Source organism: Meriones unguiculatus, chromosome 2, assembly GCF_030254825.1.
Source record: "Meriones unguiculatus strain TT.TT164.6M chromosome 2, Bangor_MerUng_6.1, whole genome shotgun sequence".
NCBI classification, from domain to species: Eukaryota; Metazoa; Chordata; class Mammalia; order Rodentia; family Muridae; genus Meriones; species Meriones unguiculatus.
Genome location: NC_083350.1, coordinates 174,388,711 through 174,416,144, shown reverse-complemented (window position 1 = coordinate 174,416,144; position 27,434 = coordinate 174,388,711). Strand labels below are relative to the sequence as shown.

General features: G+C 38.8%; 1 protein-coding gene across 2 annotated transcripts; it reads right to left on the bottom strand.

The window, feature by feature from the left end:
• Positions 1-26,552, bottom strand: Nmd3 (NMD3 ribosome export adaptor). Of its 2 annotated transcripts, XM_021648054.2 has the most exons (16): positions 26,398-26,552; positions 26,088-26,141; positions 24,334-24,468; positions 22,276-22,372; positions 18,734-18,814; positions 16,060-16,188; positions 15,686-15,776; positions 12,394-12,472; positions 11,454-11,550; positions 8,185-8,302; positions 7,000-7,145; positions 5,282-5,394; positions 3,878-3,950; positions 2,298-2,404; positions 897-967; positions 1-574 (listed from the first exon to the last, which is right to left on the bottom strand). In XM_021648054.2, exons 2-16 carry the CDS (start codon positions 26,129-26,131, stop codon positions 444-446), a joined length of 1,512 nt encoding a protein of 503 aa, XP_021503729.1. In that variant the 5' UTR covers positions 26,132-26,141; positions 26,398-26,552; the 3' UTR covers positions 1-443. The 2 variants fall into 2 exon arrangements, with proteins under 2 accessions (XP_021503729.1, XP_060234415.1); XM_060378432.1 differs by lacking the exons at positions 26,088-26,141; positions 26,398-26,552 and adding an exon at positions 24,632-24,755.
• Positions 26,553-27,434: the final 882 nt, after the last annotated feature.

Below are 27,434 nucleotides of genomic sequence, written 5' to 3'. Positions count from 1 at the left end.
TTTACATCAAGTGATTCATATGTATTTTTATATGTTCAAAGACAATTAATATAAAACAAATGTAAGAGGTTGGTTTAAACTCCAATATTTCGTTAATATCCACAGAATCCTAACTTTTAGTCATCTGAATCCAGCACTATAGTAGCAATAATACAACAGTGCCCCTATAGTAAAACTCAAACTGGTAACACTGCATACATAAAATGACCTAAATATCAATAACAATTACATTCCATTTAATCTCTTATTATATATCAATCAAATTATGAAACCTTTTCAATACTTTATATAAACAATCAAAATAGTAATGTATTCAAGTCTAAGACCAAATTCCTCCCCTGAAAATATAAGGGAATACATGTAGTACTATGCATGTATAAATAAAGGCTATTTTGCCGACTTCCTGAGGTGACAGACATGCAAACAGCACGTAACACGACTCATCATGACATCATTGATGCACCTTCTTCACCAGTGGCATCTTGGGAAATATGAAGGTCTTCAAGCATCTCAGCCAGGCTAACTCGAGGTGCTCCTTCATCATCTGTGTCACTTTCCACAGGAATGGTTGAATCTAAGGAAACCAAAAGATATAGTTCACATATCCAAACATGGAAACGCACGACGGCCCTGACCACCATCAGTATTAACCAACTATGCTGTAGTAGACGCTCTCAGCTCTTCTCTACAGCAGGCTTTTGGATACTTCTTGAACAAATGAGCAAAGTTAACATGCAAGAGCTTAACATGCAAGAACTTAAGGGATCAGCTCAAGTAACAACTGCATCGTACTTATACAGCAAACAACATTTAATAAATTTTGCTGCTCCTTACCTGTTAGGTTAAAGCCTGACTACAGTCATTTATAAGACAAATAAAAGTCACTTAACACCAACCTCTATAAATGTTGACATTCTTCCTAATTGCCTCATCTTCCTCAAGATCTTCAAGGAAATCTTGATATTGCCTGTAAGAAAAAGAAACTTTGAACAGTGTCCCAAATGTTATAAAATCACAAAGGATAAGTATGTATGCTAATTAGGTAGGCAGACAGCTCTCACCTCCATTCTTTCCACCCAACCCAATTCTCATGGACAAGCAAAACACATAGCCAATTAAGACTAGTTAATTTAGGTGTTCTGTTTTGTGTTTTGATGATCTATCTATCTTTATTTATTTTGTGTGTGTGTGTTGTGTCTATGTGAGTATAGGGCATATGTGGGAGAGTACCCATGGAAGCCAGAAGAGGGCACTGGATGGTCTGAGGATAGAGGTACAGGTGGCTATGAGCCACCCAATGTGGGTGCTGGGAACTGAACCTGCATCCTCTGGAAGACCAGGAAGCACTCTTGACTACAGGAGTCATAGAGAGGACAACAGTGAATCAGTTTTCTCCCTTAGTTTTTATCTTGCTTCCAGGGGCTAGAACTCTTGTCTTGGTTTGCACAGCAAGAACCTTTAGCTACTAATATCACCAGGCTAAGACTACAGCTGAAATAGTCAAGAATGTAGTTTAACATATGTATATATATTTTTAAATTACATTATGAAATGCTGTTGCTTCCCAATAACATAAACTCTTCCATTTTTTTTTATCAAAGCTTTTTTGTTTTGTTTTGTTTGTTTTTGGTTTTTTGTTTCTTGTTTTTTACCATCATCAAGAATTAGGGCACAAGCTGGATAGATGTCTCAGCAGTTAAGGGAACTGGCTGTTTTTCCAGAGGACCCAAGTTCAATACCCAGCACTCACACGGAGCTCACAAACATCTATAACTCTAGTCCTAGGAGATCTTGGCCTCTGTAAACATGTGCAGCAAACACTCATACACATAAAATAAGTTCAGGACGGACACACACACACACACACACACACACACACACAGAATTAAGAGCACATTTTAAATGATGCAATAAACATTTTTAGAGAACATTTTCATTTCTGTTTGTTACCTGAAACGTATTATCTAATGTCAATTATTTTTTTGGCTTAAACATGAGCAAATCATCTATTTATGATATCCACATTATATTTGAACTTTTTAACTAAATTATTCATATTGAATTTATATTGTAATTTTAAAGACAATAACCCAGGAAATAATTACTGAGTCTGTTTGTATAATATCATTACATCTTTTCATGGATTCTCTTATGTAGATTTCATTCATATTTTCTATGAATCCAAAGTTAGTTTTGAATGTAAAAATCTGTTGGGTACTATCAATTTTTTTTTAATGGAAGACTAATTTCTAAGGATTTCCCTTGAACCAACTTTTAAGGCTTAAGGAAAGTAGGACCTTTCATCATCTGTATCCATGTCTTCTCTGTCTCTTGCAAGCTCTTTCAGTTTCCAGTTTCTACGGCGCTGGCGTTTGGTACGGTCATAGCTCTTCTTAATTAACACCTGTAAGCAGAAATATTTGCAGTTATAAAACAGAGACAGACAGTGGGGGGGGGAAATTCAGAACTTGGGCACGCCAAGAGTCAAACTGATGGCAGCAGTGAAACACAAGAGAAAGGTATAGAGATCAAGTGACGTCAAGAGGCCTTTTCAAACTTTTATCATGTTCATGAGGATGCATTCGAGCACCACCTATCTAAGAAAATTTCAAATGACTAAGTGTTAAATTTTTAATACCAAAAACCTGCACTGCTTTTCCCTCAAGCTTTTATTTTCAGTCACCATTCATACAGCTCATTTTGAAACATTACAGATAAAAACTCCATTTTCCACAAAAATAAGCACTTAGAAAATTTACCGGAGTTTTACAACATTTAATAATTATGTAGTGAAAATTTCAGAAAACACAAAACTTTCAGGGAGACTGGTGATCACCTCATGTGACCTTTCAATAGTCATTCTAGAGCTGAAGAGATGGCTCTGTGCTTAAATGCACTCGTTGCTCCTCGGTTCCCAGCACTCACATGGCAGCTCACGACAATTTCTAACTCAAATTCCTGGAGTGCCAACACCTTCTGACCTCCACCTGTACGGTATGCATATGAATATATGGGGGAAAGACAATCATACCATTAAATAAACCTAAAAAAGAATTACTCATTCTGACTCATACCCAGTATTTTTTCCCCTATTTATCAACTGAAGAACAAGCAGATGAAACAGGAACCTATTAGGAACCTATTAATAGAACTTCCATTTTTGCTCACAGCTAAAGAAATTCATGTTTATTCTAAAAACATTAGGGAAGTGGATTATCCCTCATTTCTTCACTGATGTTTATAAACTTTAAATTTACAACATTATAACTCTACAGACTTTTCTCAGGTAAAAGTCTTTTCAAGCGTTGATACTAGGAAGATTATTCAATTCTAATTTGTATTAACATTGAATAATGGTCTTAATTCTAAATGTCTTATAAAGTGGAGAAAATATATAAAATAAGCTAATTTGAGTCTGAATAAATTTTATGTCATCATTTCTAAGTACAAACTTATTTTCTCCCTATCAAGAGCATTTTTGAGTTTTGCCTGGCAGTTCAAGAGGTTGGACTAGGGCCTCACCATGCTAGGCAAGCACTTCATCAGTGAATTACAGTCCTGGTCCTATTGTCCATTTTTGTGTTTTTGAGGTAGGGTCTCTTTTCCCAATCTAGTCTTAAATTTTTTTAAACTCACTCTCTAACCCATGCAGGTCTTGAACTTGTGATCTTCCTGGCTCAGCCTCCTGAGTACCTGAGACTGTAGGCCTGTGCCACCAAGTCTGGCGGTAGCGAGTGTTTTGCTAAGAAAATCAAAATTTGATGGGGGGGGGGTTGCTAAAAAAATCATCACTGTGTCAGTTGAATTATATCAACCCTCTAAAACACAGGGGCAACAACAAAAAAATAAAACAATAAACAACAACCTAAAGCCTTACCACGTCTGGAATTCTATCTGAGTTCATTTTGTTGACATGCTCATCATTTAAATTACAGTTGGCCAAATCAAATCTGAAATATCAACAAGGAAAGTTGAAGGAGTATCCTTTGTGTACCATTTTACTTTATATATAGCATCACACATACACATCTATCTTCAAGTGCAAGATTCTGTATGCTCCCCCTTTTAAGATTTGAAGCTGAGAGGTGGTGGCACACACTTTTAATCACAGCACTCAGGAGGCAGACAGAGGCAGTTGGATTTCTCAGAGTTCGAGGCTGGCCTAGTCTACAGAGCGAATTTCAGGGCAGCCAAGTCTACACGAAGAAAACCTGTCTTGAACAGCAAAAGGGCCACAAAAACAAAACAAAAAACAAACTTTTGAAACTTTGGCCAGAGAGATGGCTCAGCAGTTAAGAACACTGACTGCTATTCCAGAGGATTTGGGTTCATTTCTCAGCTCTCACATGACAGCTCACAACCATCTGTAACTCCAGGTCCAGGGGATCCAACATCCTTTCCCAGGCTCCATGGCACCAGGCACATACATGCATGCAGGTAAAACTTAATACACATAAAATTTAAACTTTTTATGCTATGTGAACCTGCTTCTCTGCAAATAACAGGGTCACAATGCACCATAAGCTTTTCACTGTCCACTGTGGTTCCTTTTTCCCATAAACTTGTTAGAAAAATAAGACAGACTGACATAGCAGCCTTAACTTCACAATTCAACTGAATGTGTCTGTGTAGTTAGTAAAACAAGCAACAATCCTTCATTGTATTGTAAAGAGAACGCAAACTCTGAAAGCCAAACCAATATCTACAGCACACTAATGATGTTCAGATGCAAACAGTGTTACTTAGTTTTATGGATTCTGTCTGGAATATAGGGCCGTTGTTGTTTTTAACTTATTTATTATGTGTATGTGTATGCCAGCATGCATCTAGGAACACTGTGTGCGTGCAAGTGCCTAGAAGTGAGAAGTTTCAGATCCCTTAGAACTAGAGTTACTGCTGGTTGTGACCGCCTGGTCTCAGGGTTGGGAATGGCACGCGGAAGCTAAAATAGTACAGACTCTTAGCCTCTGAGGAACCTCATCAGCCCTGGCTGCTTACAAAAAATGAAGTATCTTCACAGACATAAAAACTATCACCAAAAAGGTTTAAATATTCACCTAACTATTTAAATTCAGTATTTAATTACCAAAATCTTTGAATAAATGTTCCAAGTGTAACAATACATAATTTTAGCTACTAGTAATAAAACAAGCTAAAAGGTTCTTATAAACTCTTAAATCTTTTTTAAATTAAGAAATTTAGTATTCTAAATATTCATTGGCTCCTGAAGGAAACTTGCAATGCTATCTGACAAGTTAAAATACAACAAAATAAAACAAACCCCAACACCAGGTCTCCAGGATTTAAAAGATGTCCCAAGTGAGTCCGACAAAAATACTGTTTATCTGTATTCATTTCAGATGTCTTCTGGATCCAGACTTCCCCAAGGGTGTGCTTAACAGAAAAGAAATAAAAACATTCTTCAGTAACAGAAACAATTCAAGAATCATTTCCTAGAAAAACTAAATATACTGTTAATTTTTTTCCTCATGCAACATACATTTAGAATTCCAAAATCTAACAGTCAAAACTAACAAATTACCAAATCATAAAATAACTCCAAAGGAAACCAAATAACAATCCAAACTTGTATAAACATTAACATTGCCCCTGAAAAATATACATATGCACACATGCAACAAATACATACAGCATTTTCACAGAAAATGTCTTAATAGAGACAGGCTAACAGACTAAGCAAAAAAAAAGTAACTGAAAAGAGAAAAGAACCTTAAAGCAAAAATAATAGTTCAATCAAATGTCTATAAGACCCAAGAATTAAAACAACAACAACAAAAAAAAAAACAACAACAACCAAGAGTTCGGAAAAAAACTACAAACTACACCAGCACAGTAATATTGGAAACACACACACACAACCCATCCGGCTGGAGAGAGAGCGCAGTGGATAAAGATGGCTGCCAACAGATCTGATGATCAGAGTTTGATCCTCTGCTGCAACTCCTTCAGGCTGTCCTCTCACTTGTACAAGTACATGCGCACAAGCACAACTCCCCGCTCTCCAATAAGATATAAAAATACACATCACCTCTTAAATAGTCTCATAAAAATATCTAAGTTTATCAAAATGTACATGCCCTTCTAATTTATAGGAAATACAATAAATCATGTTAAATGGCAGTAACAGAGATCCAAGAAAGTACCATATTCTACAAAATATCCTTTCAGGTTAAGAAGTTATCATAAGAGGACAGGAAGGCTTTAAACAAACCCCAAGACATTTCTGAGACAAAAAAGGAATCTGAATGTAGACCAAATGTGGTTCTCATAGTGATAAACTATTAACTCAAAAGGATTTCTATGATGTATAAATATGTATGGATGATCTCATATTTAGTACCAAATTGAAAGTCAAGAGATTTATTGACCACTTGATTCTCCTCCACCAAAATAAAAGGAGAAAATTCTTCTTAAATAAAAAGAGGGGGAAAAAAGGGCTTTTACCAACACAAAAAGAAAAAAATTAACTTATCAGACTTTACAACCTTACCACAATATTTCTATTCTTAAATTTAATTTTACTTTTTGTGAGACAAGAGTTTCGGTATGCAGCCCTGGTACTTGATATGCACACCAGGCTGGCCTCAGACTCAGAGATTCATACATTTCTGCCTGAGTATTAGGATTAAAAGGTTAATCCTAATCCACCGTTAATTAATCCACCATGATGACTCCATTTTAAAACAATTTCTTGCTTGTGTGAATGTGTTTATGACAGGGGTGTTGGCTCATGACACAGCACACATCTGGAGGTCGGAGGGCAACTTTGTAGTGTAGGTTCCAGGAATCCAATTCAGGTCGTCAGAATTCACTTTTAACCTGATGATCTCTGGCCCCTCATTAACTCACCTCGTGGTGTTTTATTGTATCTGATCTCTATATCGTATAATTACCAACAATTTAAAAAAAAAAACAATGTATTTTAAAAGAACTTAAACAATACCAAAAAAATGAGTAAAAATCAGTAGATGTGCTCACCTTTTTTGAAATCACCCCAGCCCCTGCACTTCGTTTCAGATCTCGAACTATGCTGCATTCTATCACAATAAACTCTTCAAGCTGCTTAGGGTGGCATAAACTATTGAAAGGGTGACTCCAGAAAGTGTTTCCATCAATATCCGCAACTAAGAATAAGCAGAACAAAAAAAACAAGGTAACTGGCAAATTTCTGTCATCAACTGTGTTAACCAGAAGACGTATACATCAAGTAGGATGCAACAGGAAAACAGGAACTAGTTATAAGACATCAAGCCTACTTTGATCTGACAGATAAGAATGCCTTTTCTGAAATCTACAGATAGTTACTATTACTGCAAATAGACCGTAGCTGATGATATATAATCAATGAATTTCTGAAAATTAGCAAAACAACAGAAAATGTATAAGAAAAAGACAGAGGAGAGAAATACCAAGACTTCTATCATTCTGCATGCTTCCCTTTTTAAAAAAGTGATTTATAGAAAGATATGCTAAAAATGACTCATAATAATGAAAAATGTTAAAATTCTAATTTAAGCTAGGTTTCCCACCCTATCATGGCTCAATGTCCCAAAATTTAAAATAACTGTTTAAAAACTAAGACTTATAGGCATGACATATAGATTGGCAGCAGAGTTCCTGCCTAGCATGCAGGACTCTGTGTCCATTTGGCAAGACTTAGTCACAAAAAAATGTATGAAGCAAAAAATTTTTGTAAAAATTTATGGAATAAAAGTATGAAATACCTAAAAGTTCAGATTTGTTTCTTTAAAATTGAAAGTAACAAAAACCTTTATAATTCCAGTATTTTTAAAGTACTAAACTTTAACTATTAGTCTTCCAAAATATTATCAAGAATGAATGACATTTAGGACTGGGGATACAGCTCATTTAGAAACTGCTTGCCCAGCATCCACCAGGCCTTGGGTCCAATTTCCAGTACCATCTAACTCAGTTTTCAGTTTCAGGGCACACCTCTGTGATCCTAGTACTGGGGAGCTGGAGGGAAGAGGGTCAGGAATTTAAGGTCATCCTTGAATGAATACACGGTTCAAAGTCAGCCTAGGCTATGAGACCCTGCGTCAAAAACAAAAACAACAGATGGTGGGGACTACACATTAAAAACATAAATGCCAAGAGTGATTACTGTTTTACACACAGCACAAAATTTGTTCCAAAGCTTGCCTTGTAGAGTGTTCGGGTCTATGAGATGGACAGCACTGGTTACTCGAATACAAATACATATCTGGCTCATATTTCCAAGGCTCTGTGCCAGTTTTGGTGACAAACACACAACATTATCCTAGGCAAAAAGAAATAACATCAAAAGCAAGGTAAATTCTAAACTAGCAACCTCTGATAAACATGCATTAATAAACCTGATGAAACTGCTCTTGCCCAACCAAAACTATCTATCTGTCTTTCTGAATGTATGTATGGGCTGGTCTAGAATTACCAGGCCTCATGATTCAGCCTATAGGATGCTACCATGCCTGGCTCCACAACATTATGTTTCATTCTTGGGCCAATAAAGGACCTGCAAATAAAAAGCGCTACCTCAGAGAAACCGAAACACTCTGCACATTCATTTATCTGAATTGAAATGTTTTTAAGAATCTTTTTTATAATCAGCCTTCCACATCCATGTGTTCTTTAAATTCATTTCAATTTAACTGTAACATGAATACTTGCTTGTCATTCTCTATGTTAATATATACATTCTAATCAAAATATAACATTAAGAATAGAGTAACTTTCTAAATCTTGTGACTGACTTCTTTTGATCTCCATAAAACCAAATTTCAATGGAAAATAAGTTTCTCTAAAATACTTAAATGTTTGAGAATGTAATCAAAGACTTACTGACTGAAAAGTCACATCTACATGGACAATGGAAGATACTATATAATCCAACAATGTTACTTGTCTGTTTCTTAACTGTATCAAAAGATACAAAAGGCTGGGAGTGGTGGCCTACACCTCTAATCCCACACTTAGGAGCAAAGGCAGAGAATCTCTGAGTTCCAGTCCATCTAGGAAAGAAAATGATCTGGGTCAAACCTAAAGCTGTATCTGTGCATGTTCACAGACTTTTCCACTGAGGTGGACACTAACATTCACACCTACCTCACCTTTTTGGTTTTGAACTCAGAAGCTCCCAAAGACAAACAAGAATATAATCAGCTTTCCATATCCATGTGTTCCATACCCGCTAGTTCACCCACAAATATTTCCTTAAACACTGTACCTATACTGAACACACTGAGACTTTGTTTTCATTCCCTAAAAATACAACTTAACTAATAACCACTTACAAAGCACACACACCGTATCAGGTTTAAGTAACACATACTAACCAATTTGAAGAGCGATTTGTACATCCTGGAGTTTGGAATCTACAGGAAATCTTAATTACCTACAGCTACCACAAGACAATTACATCTTCTTTGTTGTATTTAACACACAGAACCTAACATGCTGTCACACCTAAGTTTACACTACCCAGGCTTTGACTGTTTTAATGAAGACTGGCAAAAAGTGGTGGTCAAGATAACCACACTTTTGGCAAGAACACAATTTGTTTTCATATTGTCATCCATGGCTACAGTGTCAACAGTAGAGTGAACAGCTGTACTACAGACAGACTGAAAGCACAAAATATTTACTAACAAAAAATACCGTTAAGGAAGCCTGCCAACCCTATTTTAAGCCATTATTTCCTCCTTTGTACTGTACTCTGACGTTATTCAGCATTAACAACTTCAAAAGCTAGACACAGACCTAGGTATAAAGAGTAGCTTCATCATTTGTGGTGACACAACTCTGGACAAGTTATCTATCTCTTTAAACTTTCTAAGCTTCAATCTCTTTTTTAAAATTATACATTTCACCTCTACTAATCTAATGAAAAATACTGAAGTACCAAGGTATCAGCTTAATGTATATCAGCCACCATAAATAATGAGTGATAATTTTTAGTGATTTAATAGAAAGAAACATAAGTTTCAGCGTGGTAAAGAGCTCTAGGAAACCTTTTCTTTCTTTTTTGACAGTCTTCAGGTTTGGCTGAAATTTTTCTTTGTAGCTGAAAATGACTTCTGATCCTCATCCCTCCATCTCCCCAGCGCTGGAATTGCAGGTGTTTGCCAACACAGCTCATTTTATATGGTCACAAAGATTGAATCCTGGGCTTCATGCATGTAGGCAAACACTCTACCAACTAAACTACATCCCCAACCCAGTATAACCATTATTACTATTAGCTAAAATTCTTTGTTTGAGGTAGGGTCTCACTATCTAGCCCTGGCTGTCCTGGAACTCACTCTGTAGACTAGGCTGGCCTTGAACTCAGAGAGATCTGCCTGCCTCTTCCTCTCAAGTGCTGGGATTAAAGCTATGCACCACCACACCCAGCTACTGGTTGGATTTTATTCATTTGTTTTTGAAAAAATGTTTTATCTTAGTATAATTAAATGAAATGATAATGTATATTTCAAATGTTTTACTCAAATTATGTTTATAAGTAAAAATGATTCTATGATCTCATTTCCATTAATACTGTAGTCAAAATCCTGTTGGCCAGGCCAGAAAACAAGAATTAAGCTGAGTACAGATTCTCAGGTTAGAACAAAACAAAACAAAACAAAATTCAATCCTATAAAGTGGGGGGTAGAGACAGGCAGACTCCAAGAGCTCATTAACCAGCTGATCAGCCTAATCAGTTGGTTTCAGGTACACTGAGAAACTCTCAAAAAATAAAGTGGACAGGCACAATGGAGACACCTAACAAAAGACTTCTGGCTTCCCCATGGACACACCTACATATACATGCACTCACAGGTACATATATATCTCTTAACCACATGTAATTCAAAGAGGCTCACTATCCCTTTTTTGGGGGGAGCGGCGAGGGGACTTCAAGACACGGATTCTCATTGGAGCCCCGGTTGTCCTGCACTCACTTTGTAGACCAGGCTGGCCTCAAACTTACAGAGATCAGCCTGCCTGCAACTCCCAAGTGCTGGGATTAAAGGAAAATGCCACTATATCCGGCTAAATATCGTGCGTGTGTTCGTGGGCGTGTGTGTATACAGATGAATGTTCATGCAGGTATACATGCTGCTATCAGAGGGCAACTTTATGAAGAGATTCTCTCTTCCTTTTCCATGGGTTCCTGGGATCCAACTCACGCGGTCAGGCTTGCACGGCAAGCACTTTATAAATGCTAAGCTATCTCACCAACCCAATCTTTTCATCATAACAAGAAAATGAAGGGCATTCCAATTCATAGTTATAAACACATATTTTAAATCTTTTTAACGAAGTTGAACATGTAAGAAATCATTGAAGGAAGTTATTATTAATTTTTGGCCAGCCAATAGGAAACCAAAATCAATTATATAACCAATTACTTGTTCTCTTATAGATAAGGATTAATTATATAAAAAAGGTACCTTGCATATTGGAACAATTTCCACAGAAAAAGTACTCTTATAATTGTATGTGTTACTATGGATATCCTGGGAGATCAATCTCTGTGATGCTTTGTACCTATTAAGAAAAAAAACAATCAATAGAAAGGGACAGGTCCATTTTTATCTAATCAAAGTACCGTATCTTCAAACTGCTTCCTGATGGTGTGGTTAACTGTCAACAATCTGTAACCTAGAATCACCTGAGTAGGACTGTCTGCAGTCCAGAGAAAGATGGGGCTGGTCTATGATGTGGGAACACCCAGCCCCACAGTGGCACATTCTCTAGGCAGAGGGTCCTGAACTGCTGGAGAAATCTAGCTGGGCACAAACAAGCAAGCAGGTGGGTGGGTGTGCCCCACTCATTTTTCTCTGCTTAGAGGTGATGTGACTCTCTGATTTATCCACGGCAATGAACTATAACAACCGTAAGCCTAATAAACGCTTTATCCTCTAAGCTGCTTTCTGTCAGGGTGTTTTACCCACTTATATTTCAAACCTTCTTCAGAATGACCATACTCTAAGCCACACTCATGTAACTCCTGAGTTTTGTTCATGCTAATCTCATCTTTCAACATGAACTCCACTTATGAAAATGTCTCCCATCTTGAAGTCCTAGCTCTTCTACCTAGCTCTGTAGCTCAGTGCTACAGTGCTTATGACTATGGAGTTAGATTAGCTATCAAAAGATTCTTCAGCACACTTTGGCTAATATAAAACGAACAACTCAATGTTTCATGATTATTTAACTATGTGTACTGAAAATTTTAACAAAGTTAGCTAAGCCTGAAGAACAGATGTGACGGATATAATATATATCATATATGTATTATATATTTTACACACACACACACACACACTCTCTCTTTCTCTCTCTCTATTCCCAAATTCTTGGACTTACACATTTGGGTTCACAACTTACCTACAGGGAACTGTACCCTGAAGAAACTCGACCATCTTCTGAGCATGTTGTTTTGAAGAATAATAGAAATCCAGACCATCTAAAAAAAAATAATAAAAATGGTCCTGTAAAACAAGGTTTTCCTCTAACATGACATTACAAATTAAATCCATAAGCAAAACATACTATTAAGAAAAATACTATAGCCAAAACAGTTTAGAACTATCTGCCTGTTGATTGCCTGTTGATTGCCTGCTGAGCTTAAGAGCTGTGTGCACCGTGGGTTCCTGGTCTCCAGCTTTGTGAGCTCACGCTGGGGTCAGATGTAGTGATGCGGTGGGACCCCTATCTGGGGTGAGTAGATGTGTGTTGCATGATACCTCCCCAGAAAAATTTTGTCACCCAACATCTGGTCTTAATCAAAGTTTAAAAGCAGGGGCTGGAGAGATGTCTCTCAGTTAAAAGGCTCTTGCAGAGGACCTAGGTTCAGTCCTTAGCATGAACAACCCTCTGTAACTCCAATTCCAAGGAGGGTGTCTAATGTCTTCTGGCCCCATGAACTCTGTACATAAATGGTACATTTACATACATGAAGTCAAGGCATTCATGCTATAGAAAATTAATTTTTAAAAGTCAGAGGCAATAAGAGACTTATTGTAGAATATGCCTCGTATCATTAGTCCTTAGTGAAATGGAAATGAAACCACAGTAAGATACCATTACTGACTTCCTTCTACAATGTATATAAACAAGGATGGTAAGCAACAAGTAGAGCATCTGGAACCTTTCAACACTTCTGTCAAAAATGTAAAGACCACAGTCACTTGAAAATATTCCATGGCAGTTTCTCAAACATAAACATTCACAGAATTTTTCCATAAGAAATTTCCCATTCTCATAGTCTCCATGTTTTTTATGTTCTTTTAGAGGGTAGGGAGTGGAAGGCTGGTTAAGTTTTTGTTTTTCAAGAGCATGAAGTTAGAGGGCAGTATCTGGGAGGAGTTGAAAGAGGGAAAAATATGAATAAAATATATTGCATGAATTTTTTCAATTTAAAAAGCACAAGAGAAAAGGAAAAGAAAATGAAACTTTAACAAATATTACACTTAGAGCTGGAAGGTAACCAACATCCTAAAAGCACATACAAAATTATTCAAAATAGATACCTGAGTGAAGGATACCTAACAGACAACTTGCGTTAGAAACAGAATGATTAATATACATAAGAAAACTGTTGGCCCTCATCACTAATCAAGAAGTACAAATTAAAATAATGTGGTATTCTCTTGTCCAAAATTTAGAATGACCAAAACAGTTCCTAACTGGCAAGTGATTAGATAAACAAAAGCTTACTGGTGCTGAGAAAGTACACCAGGACTATAGTAGGACATCAAAATTTATATTTGGATTCTCTTGCCCAGTAATCCCAATACCTTAAATCAATTCCCAAGAAAAAGCACTACATATTCAAAAGGGCAAACATTAGGATAACTATCCAGTGCTATTTTTGGTGGCAAAAAATAAAGTAACTGTAAGTCCACTAATAAAGACATCAATTTATATATCCAGTGACTAAAGACTACCAGACAGCAATTAAAAATAACTAAACGGAACTACACGCATTGTTGCTCAAAGTCTTCCAAATGTGTTAAAGGCAAATCAAAGTCACAGAGCACAAATAAGAGCAACTACTTACAACGTGCAGAGGATGATATTTTCTTTTAAGGAACTACATTATCTTTAGAGATGACAGGTGCATAAAAGTAAAGTAGGGCAGGGGTCTTCTATATAGGCTTTGAGGTTTTAGATTTTTAAATACATACTTTGTTTCTGCATGTGTTTCACACGCATGCAAGATGCCTACAGGGCAAAGGAAACATTAGATTCCCTGGAGCTGGAATTTGAACCACTGGAAATGGGTGCTTGGAACCAAAAGCCAGCCCTCTAGAAGATCAACTAGCACTCTTACCTGCTGAATCATCTCTCCAGCTCCAATTGTTATTTTTGTTTAAGTTACAAATACACTGGCCAAGAGGAACACTTAAGTCAAAAATTAGTAAATTAGTAAAGAACACAAAATTTCTAGCTGGAAGAAGTGTTGTTACACTTGCAGCATTTGGGGTTTGACAGAAAATTTTAAAATATATCCAGGTTTTGGCCAACAATGCAATCACTGGGAGTAATTTCTACTATGGCCCTAAGCTGGAGCATGAACATGACCCTTGTCTCACGCCTCTTTTTCAAGGCGCTGAGGGAGGTGCACAAACAAAACACCTCGATTACTAAGAATGATGGACCGGCTCTGCTCCTTCAGCATGAGCTAACACAGCTGGCCCACAACTTTCTTGTTGTTTGTTTGCTTCATTTTTGTTTCAATGTTTTTGTTTTTCCCAGTAGCAGTAATAACTCATTATCAATGTTCCACCCATGGGAAAAATTTAATGCAAGATAAACTTCTAATACAAAACAATAACATCTAAGGCATAAAGTACTAAGCCAACACAGTTTAAATTTCCAGAGATATTAGTCACTCATTATATGGAACATGTTCTCTTTATCATTTAATTAATGTTTAATGTTCACAAAAAACTAAAACCACATCAAATGAGACAGCAAACTGAGACAGAACTTATAGACTACTACGAAATTTTTCAAGTTTTAAAACTCTATTCAGACATTTCATTATTTAATCATCCCTCTTTTTTTACTGTTATGCTGAATTTTATTCATTACAAACACCTGATAAGACATGCACAAGCAGTACAGAACTTAAAGATCTTCCAATCAGAGCAATTTTCCCCATGTGAAACAAGTTTTTGATGAATTCCATGTTATAGCATTTCTGCCGCATTAATGGAGCCACTGCTTATTCTTCACACAGCAAAATACGCAACCCAGAGGGCAAGATTAATATTAATACACGATGACATTCCAGCACAAAGAATGGCATCTACCATAAACTACATGCTTAATAAGTGAACTGGGATGGAAGAACATCACTCGGGGTGGGGGTGGGGGACACGGACAGTTCTAATATGTGCCGTCCAGCGTAGAACTAATAACGTGAGTATAGTATCAGCGAAAACAGGAAAACTTCATAATTCAACTCCTGAATTGTGGCAGACACATGTGGACAGTCACCACCACTGGATAGTGCAGACAGAAAATTAAAGCTGCTTTCTTTTTACACATGCACATGTATGCACATGAATGTTTTAAAGAATTTTTAGAAGCACTTCAACTTCTGAGAAAGATTATTTGGAATTAAAAGAAATTGTTGGTATTGTCTCGATTCTTTTAAGCTTGAACTCACCATGGATCTCCTTGATGCGCAGGGTATTCTGATGCATCCCGTATTTCAGAATCAACTGCTCCAGATAGTAGAATGTTTTCTTGTGCAGAGTCTGAATATCCAAGCATGACAGAATACATTTTTACAGGCCAAAAAACATTTATAAATGCAATACACATATATCATCTACAGATACAACACACTGAGTTTTTCAAACAAAACATCCTTTAAAAATTACCTAAAACGTACACTAGTGATGCATTTCCAAACTTCAATGTTTCAGGAACCTAGACTCTGGTTATGTATAAAGGACTTAGAAAGGGAACAGAGAAGTTTTTATCATCTATTTATGATGAACAATGATGCAGGATTCACTCATTGTCTGTTTTCAGTACCTTCTGCCTGACTTGAATCACAGCCTTCCAGAAATCCTTAGCTTCTACTCTATGGCAATCCCCACACATCTGGGACTGAACGACATAATCCACCACAAACACTTGCTGAAGGATAGCACCATTCATCACCTAGAAAAGAAAGCAATTGCATTACTTCACTTACAGTTCTGTTCAACAGTGAATATTTTCTTTAATTAAAAAAAGAAAAAATTAGTAAATCCTGAGTGAGGTAACCCAGATCCAGAAAGACACATAGTATATACTTACTTATAAGCAGATATTAGCCATATAATACAGGATAACCATACTAAAATCCATAGACCTAAAGAAGCTAAACAAGAAGGACCCTAGGAAGGATGCTTAATTCTCATTCAGAAGGCAAAAGGCTAGATACAGAGGGGTGGAAGAGAAGGAGCAGGACAGGAGCCTAACACAGCTCTAAAAGGCTTCACCCAACAGGGGATCGACGTAGATGCTGAGACTCACAGCCAAACTCTGGGCAAAGCACAAGGAGTCTTATAAGAGTGGGCAATAAAAGGACCCAGAAGGGATAGAAGTTCTACAAAGAGACCAACAAAGCCAAAAAATCTGGGCCCAGGGGGGCCTGCAGAGACTGATGTACCAACCAAGAACCATGCATGCAGAGGACTTAAACCCTCTGCTCAGATGCAGCCCATAGGCAGCTCAGTCTCCATGGGGGTTCCCTAGTAAGGAGAGCAGGGGCTATCTCTGACATGAACTCAGTGGCTGGCTCTTTGTTCACCAACCCCTGCTGTTGCAGCCTTGCCAGGCTACAAGGAAGAGGATCCAGGCACTCCTGATCTGATAGGCTAGGGTCAGATGGTAGGGGAGGAGGGCTCCCCTTTTCTGTGGTCTAGGGGAGGGGGACGAGGAAAGAGGGAGGGAGATGGGACCAGGAGAAGAGGGAAGGGCATACAATTGGGATATAAAATGAATAAATTATAATAAATAAATAAGTTTTTTAAAATTATAAGTAATTACAATGTTTCCTATAAATGCATTGAGAACACCAGGAAGTCAAGGTTAAAATTATAAAGCTAAGTTCTGATAAAGCTAATTTTGGGGGAGGAAATGGCACAAGGATTAAATATGCACCCTCATGCATGCTGACCAAGTACTCCATCACTGAGCTATGATCTCTCCCAGTGCTTACTCTGTCTTATGAAAGGCACACATGCTGTATTCCAAAGATTAGGTTACCTTTTTAAATTTACCTCTAAAAAAAGCGGCTGTGAACAAATTCTTTTAAAAATCTGGAGGCAGGGATGTGTTTTTTAATTGGTGTAGTGCTTGTCTATCATATTTAAAGCCTAAAGTTTGATTCCTATGCTGGAATAGGATATTATCGCAGCACTTGGGAAGCAGAAGCTAGATGATCAAAAGTTCAAGGTATTCTTGGCTGTATACTGAGTTTGAGAATTCAATCTAAAAACAACTTTTTAAGTTGTACACATGCACATGATGTGTATGTGTGTATGTGTGCCTATGTATGTGAGACACAAAGAATTCAGGTTTTGAAGAACATTATAAAGGCAAATTTCCAAGACCTGGAAAAATGGATGGCTCAATAGCTAAGAGCACTGGCTGCCTTTCCAGAGGACCTGGATTCAATTCACAGCACCCACAAGACAGCACACAACTGTCTATAACTCCAATTCCAGGGTATCTGACACCCTCATACCAATGCTCATAAAATAAAACTAAATAAACTACTTTTTTAAATGGAAAATTCCCCAGAAACAATCAAAATTTGCCTGAGAAGCTTTTTAAATAGATAGTCTAAGAATATATATAAGCTTGAAAAGAGTTTGCCTGGCACACTTGAGGCCTTGGGCTTGATCTCCAGTAGTTCAGGAAAATAATAAATACATATATCCAGAAATCCTGATTCAGGAACTGTGAAATATGATAATCAACCAAGTTTGAGAATCACATCTTTGCTAATGTTTTAACATCAGACTTTAAAAATTAATTTATTTCTGCTTTTTTAAGTTTTCATTTTTAATTTTATGTGTGTGGATGAGTACATGAGTGCAGGTGACCATGGAGGCAAGAAATGGGTGCTGGATCCGTTAGAACTAGAATTACAGATGGTTGAAGGGTGCCCGATGTGGGTGCTAATAACTGAACTCTGGTCCTCTGGACGAGCAAGAAGTCTTCTCAACAGCTGAGCCACCAATCTTTCCAGCCCTGTTGTTTGTTTTATTAGATAGCCCAGGAAGACCTTGAACTCATAACCCTAGGACTATAAGCAGCGACAACATGTAAAAGTGAGTTCATAAGAGTGCGTGAGAGCTGGGCATGGTTGTGCGCACCACCTCTAAGGCCAGCACCCAGAGGCAGAGGCAGGAGGATCTCTGTGAGAGCCAGGCCAGCCTGGTCCATTAGTAAGCTCTGGGCCACAGAGGGCTACCTAGGGAGAACCTATCTTAAAAACAAAAACAAAACCTTTGAAGAGAACCCATAATTTCTGAGCAATGGTAGTTACTAGTGACCTAATCATATGTCCAATGATCAAAAGATAACAAAAGACTAAGATTTAGATTGTACTCTTCCTTTTCGGCCTTTTAGTCCATAAAACAATTTAACACTACTAGTTTCTCATTCTCACTACTTGTACTTTAGCCACGCTTAGAAAGAATGAACAGCTTACCTCTTTCTGAATTGTCAATTTAACTTTAAGCCTCTTCGAATGGGGCTCAGTCCAAACAAAGCTTGCATCAACAAGCCGAACCTTTAATAAAATATTAGAAAAATAAAAGTAAGTACCCACCCCACCTAATGGTGGAAAGATAAATGAATCCCTCATAAATAAACAGATTCACATCAGAGAGGCTTCCCCTGGCAGCTGATGGGAATAAATGCAGAGACCCACAGACAATTATTATGCAGTGAGAAAGCTCAAGTTGGAGATCTCCATCAGGTCCCTTCCCTTGGAGTTCAGGGAACCCCAAGGAAGAGGGGAATGAAGGATTGTAGGAGCCAGGGATGTAGAGGACACAAGAAAACACAGCACACACAGCCAACTACACAGACTCACAAGGGCTCAGAGACTGAGGCAGCAATCACGGAGCCTGCATGAGTCTGCGCTAGGCCCCCTGCTTCCATGTTACGGCTGTTAGCTTGCTGTTTTTGTGGGACTCCCAACAGTGGAGTGGGGATGTATCTGACTCTTAAACCTGTTCTTGGGACCCTCTCAGTCCTATTACGTTACCTTGTCCAGCCTTGATATGAGGATTTGGGCCTAGTCTTAACTGTATCTTATTGTGCTGTGTTTGGCTGATAGCCGAAAAAGAAAAGAGCAGGGAAGCTTGTTCTTTTCTGAAAGGAAATGGAAGAGGAATGAATCTGGGAAAGAGGTGAGGTGGTGAGGAACTAGGAGTGGAGAGAGAAGAAACTTCTGTCAGGATGTATTTTATGAGAAAAGAATAAATTTTAAAAAGAACAGACTCATTAGTTCTTTGAAGGAATATGTGATTAACTCATTACATACCATCACTACAAAGAAGAAAAAAAAACCATTTATCACTAAACCTATGTTAACAATTGCAGCAAATGAAAGGGTAACCCAATGACTGTAGTAGTGAATTGAGCAAGACTTCCAAGTAGTTTTCTAAGAGAAAAAAATTATTTGAAGAAAAAAAATAGTACTGTTTTTCAAACACAAATTACTTTTTCTTAAGAAAATGAACTGGTGACTTTATTACTCAAAAGAAACCACATTTAAAAAACAAACAAAACTACTAAAGTTATTATCTTTCTATATTGGTCTGTGGCTTCATTTTCTTAATTTATTTTTTCCTTTTAAGAATGGACATTTACTCATGTTCATAGCAGCTTTATTCGTAATAGCCAGAATCTGGAAACAACCTAGATGTCCCTCAATGAGGAAATGTATACAGAAAGTGTGGTGCATTTACAAAATGGAGTATTACTCAGCAATTAAAAACAAGGAAATTATGAAATTTGCAGGCAAATGTGGGAACAAGAAAAGATCATCTTGAGTGAGGTATTCCAGAAGCAGAAAGACACAAATGATATATACTCACTTATAAGTGGATATTAGCCGTATTATATAAGATAAACATACAAATATCTATAATCCTAAGAAAGCTAAACAACAAGGAGGACACTAGGAACAGGAACTCCACAAGGAGAACAACAGAGCCAAAACACCTAGGCCCGAGAACCCGCAGAGACCAATACTCCCAACTAAGGACCATGCATGGAGAGGACCCTGTTCAAAGGGGGTCCCATTGGCTGCTCAGTTCCCAAATGGGTTCCCTAGTAAGGGGTACAGGAGCTGTCTCTAATGAACTCAGTGGCCAGCTCTCTGATCACCTCCCTCTGGGTTGGGGGGTGCAGCCTTGCCAGGCCACAGAGGAAGATGCAGCAGCCAGCCTTGATGAGACCTGATAGGCTAGGGTCAGACAGTAGGGGAGGAGATCCTCCCCTATCAGCCCTATCAGGGGACTATGGAAAGGGCATAAGAGGGAGAAGAAGGAATGTGGGTAGGACTGGGAGGAGATGAGGGAGAGGGCTGCAACAGGGATACAAAGTGAATAAATTGTAATAAATAAATATATAAATAAAATTAAATTTAAAAAATAAAGAAAAAAAAAAAAGAATGGACATTTAGCCAGGTGGTGGTGACATATGCCTTTGATCCCAGCATTCTTATAGCAGAGGCAAGTGGATCTCTGTGGGTTCGAGGTCAGCCAGAGCTGACTACGTAATTGTAATACTCACTGCTAGATCAGGAGCTAAAAACAACTTGCTATATGAACTGAATATAATGCATTAAGGCTAAAAGGAAAGCTTTGAAGCAGAGACTGAGAGAATAGGAACGAAGGCTTTGTAATAATCTGAGCAGAACCTGAGCTAAGACGAACCGGAAATAAGAGAAATGAAGGGCGCTTGGAAGGTAAGTCACAGGATCTAATACCTATGTCAAAGGATCTAATACCTGGTAAGTAATAAGGTAAGTCACAGGATCTAACAGAGGGAGGAAGAGAACATCAAATCGGGCACAATACCCAAGCATCCAGCTTAGGCAGCTAGGTAATACAATTTTTGACACAACTGTTTATGTCAGATTTAATGGAGAAAGATCTACTCATGGCATCTATGACACACATAAGCAGACAGTATGATACTGGTCTAGAGGACGGAGAAACCTGATAACGAACAGACTAAAACTTGTGAGCAAGCAGATTTTAACTGTCTGGTGATAATAAGACTAGCCAACGCAGACACAGTGCTCAGGAGTAAACTAACCTGATATGGATGACTAAGCGAGCTACCAATCCCAGCAGTCAACAGACAAGTCACATGACAGAGTGATAAGAGCTGCCTAACCACCCTCACTCCTATGCCCTTAACTTTATTGTGCCCTTTGTCCTTTACCATAATTCCAGATACCTGTCTCCCTCTCATCTCCTACAATCCAATTTCCACATGGTTCTCCAGTCTCTTCTGTCCCTAACAGTCTTTCAAATCCTAAAGTCCTTTTACTATGCTCTCTACTCACATCCAAACCTTTAAAACCAATGGAGCATTTCTTGTCCTTTCTTTTTATCTTTATTGTGCTGCTTCCCTCCAGACAAGACAAAAAAAAAAAAAAAAAAAAAAGCAAAGGGCAAAATGAATCAAGAACTTGAAAGATTCCAGAACTTGAACAATAATATTTCTAGGGATGGAGAGATAGCTCGGCGGTTAGGAGCACTTGCTGTTCTAGGAAACCGAGTTCAATTCCCAGCACCTACAAATCAGATCACAACCATCTGTGACTCCAATTCCAGGGAAACCAACACTCTCTCTGACTTTAAAAGGCACTGCACACACATAATATACAGACATGCACACAGAGAACCCATCTACATAAAATAAATCTCAACAAATTTTTCTAATAAAACAAAAATAGTACGGCTGGACAAAGATAATTATAAAAATTAAGTGTGTGCATGCATGTGTTAAAATATTTGTAATGGGACTGGCAAAATGGCTCAGGGGTAGAGCACCTGACAAATATGGGCAAAGACCTTCAGTTCAATCTCCAGCCCCCCCCAACAAAACAGAAGGAACAGAAAATAGGAGAAAAAAAAAAACAACATCCACCAAAACAAAGCAAAACCCACCCCGAAAAATTTTCTGAAAATGAGTATTTTATTGGTGAAATACAACTATTTGACCTACCTTACTCAGAGGTGCTTTAATTTTTTTCAAACACAAAGCAAGAAGTTCCCTGGATTCTAAAGCACACTGTACCCATGATGCTGGTGGCTGAAAATATCTGAAAGAAAATCACATACTAAAACCTGCCAGTTCTCAGAAAAAAAACCCAGCAATTTCCATTGGTATGCAAAAAATGATAGTCATTACTAAGCAGGAGTAATACCCAAAGCTACTCTGGGCCCTTAACCTGAAGAGACTAGAAGTCTATGAGACCTGTGTTTTAAGTTCAAAACTGAAATTCTGAGAAAGCCAATGGGAGATATCTGTGACATATCCTGCCATTTCAGTTTGTACAAAGTCAGTTAGGAATGCACTGAGGATGGGCTCAGAGGGTAAAGGCGCTCGCTGCCAGGCCTGACAGCCTGAGCTCACATGGTGAGAAGAGACGCAGCTCCTACAAGCTGTCCTCTGGCCACCACATGCCTGGTGTGAAGTGCACATACACACAAAATAAATACATAAATGCTAAAATAAATAAAAAAAACAACCTCTAGTGAGGAGAGCCGGAGAGATGGCTCAGCAGTCAGGACTCCAGCTGGGTTCCCAGGACTCACTGTTGGGCAGCTCACAGATGCCTGTAACTAGCTCTAAGGCAAGGCAATGCCCCTGGACTTCAGGGACACAGCGATGATGTGCACATGGCCACAAATACATAATTAAACAAAAACGATTGTTTTAAAATTCCAGGAAAGGGCAATATGCCCAAAATTTCCTCGAAGCTATCCTGACAAACAGGTAAGAATGATCTCAAATGGCACTTAAACTGTTTATTTTGTACCTCTAAAACGTGTGAGAAATGTTTTTCTCACACAAAGAAAGAAAAAACTAGTACACACAGCATTGTGTATAAGCAGCAATTCCATCATCAAGTTCTGTTTCAACTTTTAAGCTAAAAACACAACTTTTCAAAATAAGCCTCATTAAGACAAGCATGGTGGTGCACGCCTATAATCCCAACACGTTTTGGGAAGCAAAGACAGGCAATCTCTGTGTTTGAGGCCAGCCTGGTCTACAGAGCAAGTTCCAGAATAGCCTGGTCTACAGAGAAACCCTGTCTTGAAAAACCAAAATTAACTAATTAAACCTCATTAAAGTAAAATATAAATCCTTTCTGTATACTAAGAATTTTTTAACCCAGTCTTCGAAGTACTACTATGCACTAGGTAGGTATCAACAGAGTTTGTTAAATACTCTCAAATGAGCTATGTAAATGCTTTCTTGCCATGGTTACTAAATGGTTAAACACTTTGATCTCCATGTTTCAAGATTCAGTAAGAACCATCTGTGTATACATACTTTCAAAGGATGTTTCAAATATTACTAATCATCTAGTAAAATCCCTTCATTCTCAGGAGAAAATCGAGCCTCAGAGACTACTTCTAAGCATGACAGAAAACTAGCTGATAAGCAATCAGAGAAAAACTAAGAGTCCTGATTCTTTGTCTAGAACTTTCAAAAGCCCACTGTGTGCTTAATATTTATAAAAGCCTCATATTTACTGGATTCATGCACTGTAAATCCCCTAAAATAATACACTAAATTTACAGACTTGTCTATGTGCACACAGAGATATTATTCTAGGGAGATACATTGTGAATTCTTAGGGAGGTCCACACACAACCTCCACATACACAAAGCAACTGCTAAACATATTTGGGAAATTACAGGCATGTAATTTTTATATTCACTGGCAAGTTTTATATCTCTCAACAGACCATGAGATGTTAAGTAGCTTGTGTCAACAACTAAAAGAATAAAGTCAACTCTCAGCATCTTCTACTGTCAAATTCAGTATATATACTTTTACTTTTATACAAATACTTTTGCTGTACCAGATTAGTAGGACAATAGAAAGCACACTATAAAATTACAAATTACTAAATTCTTGGTAACATCAATTAAGTACAAATCAAATCTCAATTGCACATGCTTCATTCTGTGTACCTCAGTGTAATCTCGCACACCACAGTGGCTCTCTGAATACCACCTTAAGTAAGCTCAGTAAGTGAGATACTGTACCTTTGACATTGCTTGCAGAAAGAAATGGAGACCTGCTTTGGAATACCTTGGCTGATGTCAACTTTACTTCGCAAACAGGCCACACAAATATTGGCAGGATTTGGGCTAATTGGGACACCACACTCACAGCATAAGCTTAAGAAAAGAAAGCATAAAATTTTCCCAATTAGATGTATAAAATTACCAATAAAAAAAAGACAACAACAACAGAACACCTACCAAACCAAAGCCTTCAAGATTCTACTATTCTATTTAGGGAAAGTGGAGGGGGTGCATTTGGTGGGTAAAAAACGCTTACAGCTCTTGCAGAGGACCCTGGGTCGATTTCCAGCACCCAAGAGGCAGCTCACAACCATCTGTAACTCCAGTTCCAAGAGATTCTATCCCTCTTCTGATCTCCATGGCCTCCTGCATGCACGTGGTACACACACATACATTCAGGCACACACATAAAATAAGTATATGTATATTAAAAAAAAAAAAAAAAACAAACGACAAGCTGAGATTGGTGGGAAATCCTTTTAATCTTAACAATCAGGAAGCAGTTTACAAAGATCTGTGAGTCCCAGGCCAGCCAGGGCTTCAAAATAAGACACTGGGGGGGGGGGGGGGGGGGGCAGAAAAAGGCACTCTTAAAAGACAGAGTAAAGAAGAATCCTGGATCACTGGAGGGAAAAAACAAGGATACAATTCTGAAAATACTTAAAGCACTGTGCCACAGAACCTCAAACAACGATAGAAATGTTCTAGTCCTTCATTATCTCTTCTTTAAATTGGAAAACTAAAAAAAAAATTAACAGTACAAATAATATAGCATCAGTGGCAAAAACTGAAGGGCATTCCGTGTCAATAATGTGTCAACAATATGTAAGAGAGCCAAGTGTGACGATGAGGCAGACGGATCTCTGAGTCCCAGGATAGGTGGGCTTAAAAGATGGTCACACTGTCTCAAAAGCAAAATAAACATCCAAAACAAACACAAAATATGTACGATCAGTTTCTCTTTGATCTAAATACTAACCTGTTTTAAGACACATCTGGCTAGCCTAGTTGACAGCCTCTTTGTTCTGAGCATTATCTCTACATTAGGAACAGTTCAATTACTGGGATCCACGGTAAAGGAAAATGTGTGTAGAACAAGAAAACAGAAAGGAGACTCCTAGGGAAGGGAGGGGGAGGAGGAACAGGCAAGCCCAGTGATAGGGTGAATATGAGCTATACAATGTTAAATATACGATAATGGAACCCAGTATGTTTTAATGTTAAAAACTAACTTCAAAAAGAAAACTAGACTAACATACAGGAGAGAAAGAGCATCTACGCCTACTAAGGCTCCAAGCTCTGGAGTTCTGAACTGGGTTTGACATATCTCGGGGCTTGGGAAGCTAAGGGTGGAGGACAAGGTAATAACCTTCCAGCGGTAGTCAAGAGCTGCATGTGGGTACTGCACTAAGTGTGTGGCTGGTCTGACAGAGGAGCTGAGTTATCATACATCCACGTGGGGCTAACGACCACACGCCGCGGTGCCTCTCCAGAAGGACGTCTAGAACAAACCTTCTCAAAGCATGTTTTCTAGATCGAACTTAAAATGAATTAGACTCCCTACGGGATTAAGACCTATTTACTTTCCCCACTGAGAAGACTTCTTTCTCCTCCTACCACAAACAATAATAATGATAATTAATCTCAGTAAGTTTCACGGGCTCATTCTACGATCTGGAAACCTTAGGATCGCAAGAGGGCTCGCGACTCACATGTGTCCCGGGCTGCGATCAACGGAGTCTGTCATATACTCCATGGCTCTGGACCTACGAAGGGGAGGGAGGGAGCGGTGAGACTGAAATCACGCCGTGTCTCCCGAGCAGCTCAGGCCCGGGGGCTTCGGGGGCCGCCCGCGAGCCGCCGCCCCGCGCCACCCCTTCGTCCGCCTGGAGCCCGCGTGCGGCCGGCCCTGGCCCCGCACCGCGCCCCAGCGCCCAGGCCGTCCGCTCGCGGCCGGGGTGCAGCGCCCCCTCCTCCGGCCTCCGCGGGCTCCAGGAACCGGATCTCGATCCCGGAACCCACCAGCGCCTGCGGGACAGGCCGAAACGCAAGAACAGCCGGCCAAACTCCGGGCCGGGACTCCCCTGCAGCTGCTTCAGCCGTCCAACGCCGCTGGGAAGATCTCGCGAGATAGGAGGACCGGAAATCCCGCGTGCAGGAGCACACCGGTGAAAAGGGCGAGTGGGCGGGTCAAAGAGCACACGTCCAGCAAAGGGCGGAGCCTATGGAGGAAGCGGGCGTGGGAGGCGGGGCGGACTGAGCAGTTTCGTAACGCTTTCTAGAGCCGCCTGCTTTATGTACTCATCAACCGGTTTTCTTGCGTGCGGTACCTGCGCAGTGAAGGAAGAATGGCTCACCGGTTAAAAGCACTTGTTCTTAAAAAGGACCTGGCTTCACTTTCCAGCCTCCACACAGTGGGCTCACAGCCATCTCACCGTTGGAGAGGATCTGACCTTAACTCCAAAGGCACCAGCCGCAAATTTGGTGCAGATGCGTTCGTGCAGGCAAAACACGCATATACATAAGAATGCCCTTTCTAAAAACGCCCAATATAAATATCACCGTGGACATCCTAAGGATGTCAAATCACTATTTACTAAACAATTGATACACAAAAATAAAATCTGGAAACTTTTACGATTATGTCATCTGTCTTGCTTGTTTATGATTGGAAAAAACTACTCAGAATCAGTCTGAAAGATAAGTGTCTTGTTTCAATTTTTCTTTATTCCTGTTAGTTTGAGCTTCTAGAGTATTTATGTACTTCAAGACCAGATTGGCTGTTCAGATGGATTATGCCTGGGAAGAATCTCCTTCCATTTCTATGCTTTATCACATTGAATCAAATGAAGAGAAGGACTAATAGAATGGTTGGACTAATTATTGCCATTACTAAGCCACTACTGCTACTACTGGAATGGCCCTGCATGAAAGGATGTAAAATGTGCTTTACATTTCTAAATGGCATGATTCAGAAAAATTATGGAGCACTTAAAGACATATGGATAGTATACTGCATGCTGAAATCACTCTTTTAAAATCAGCTGTGGTTAAGCCAG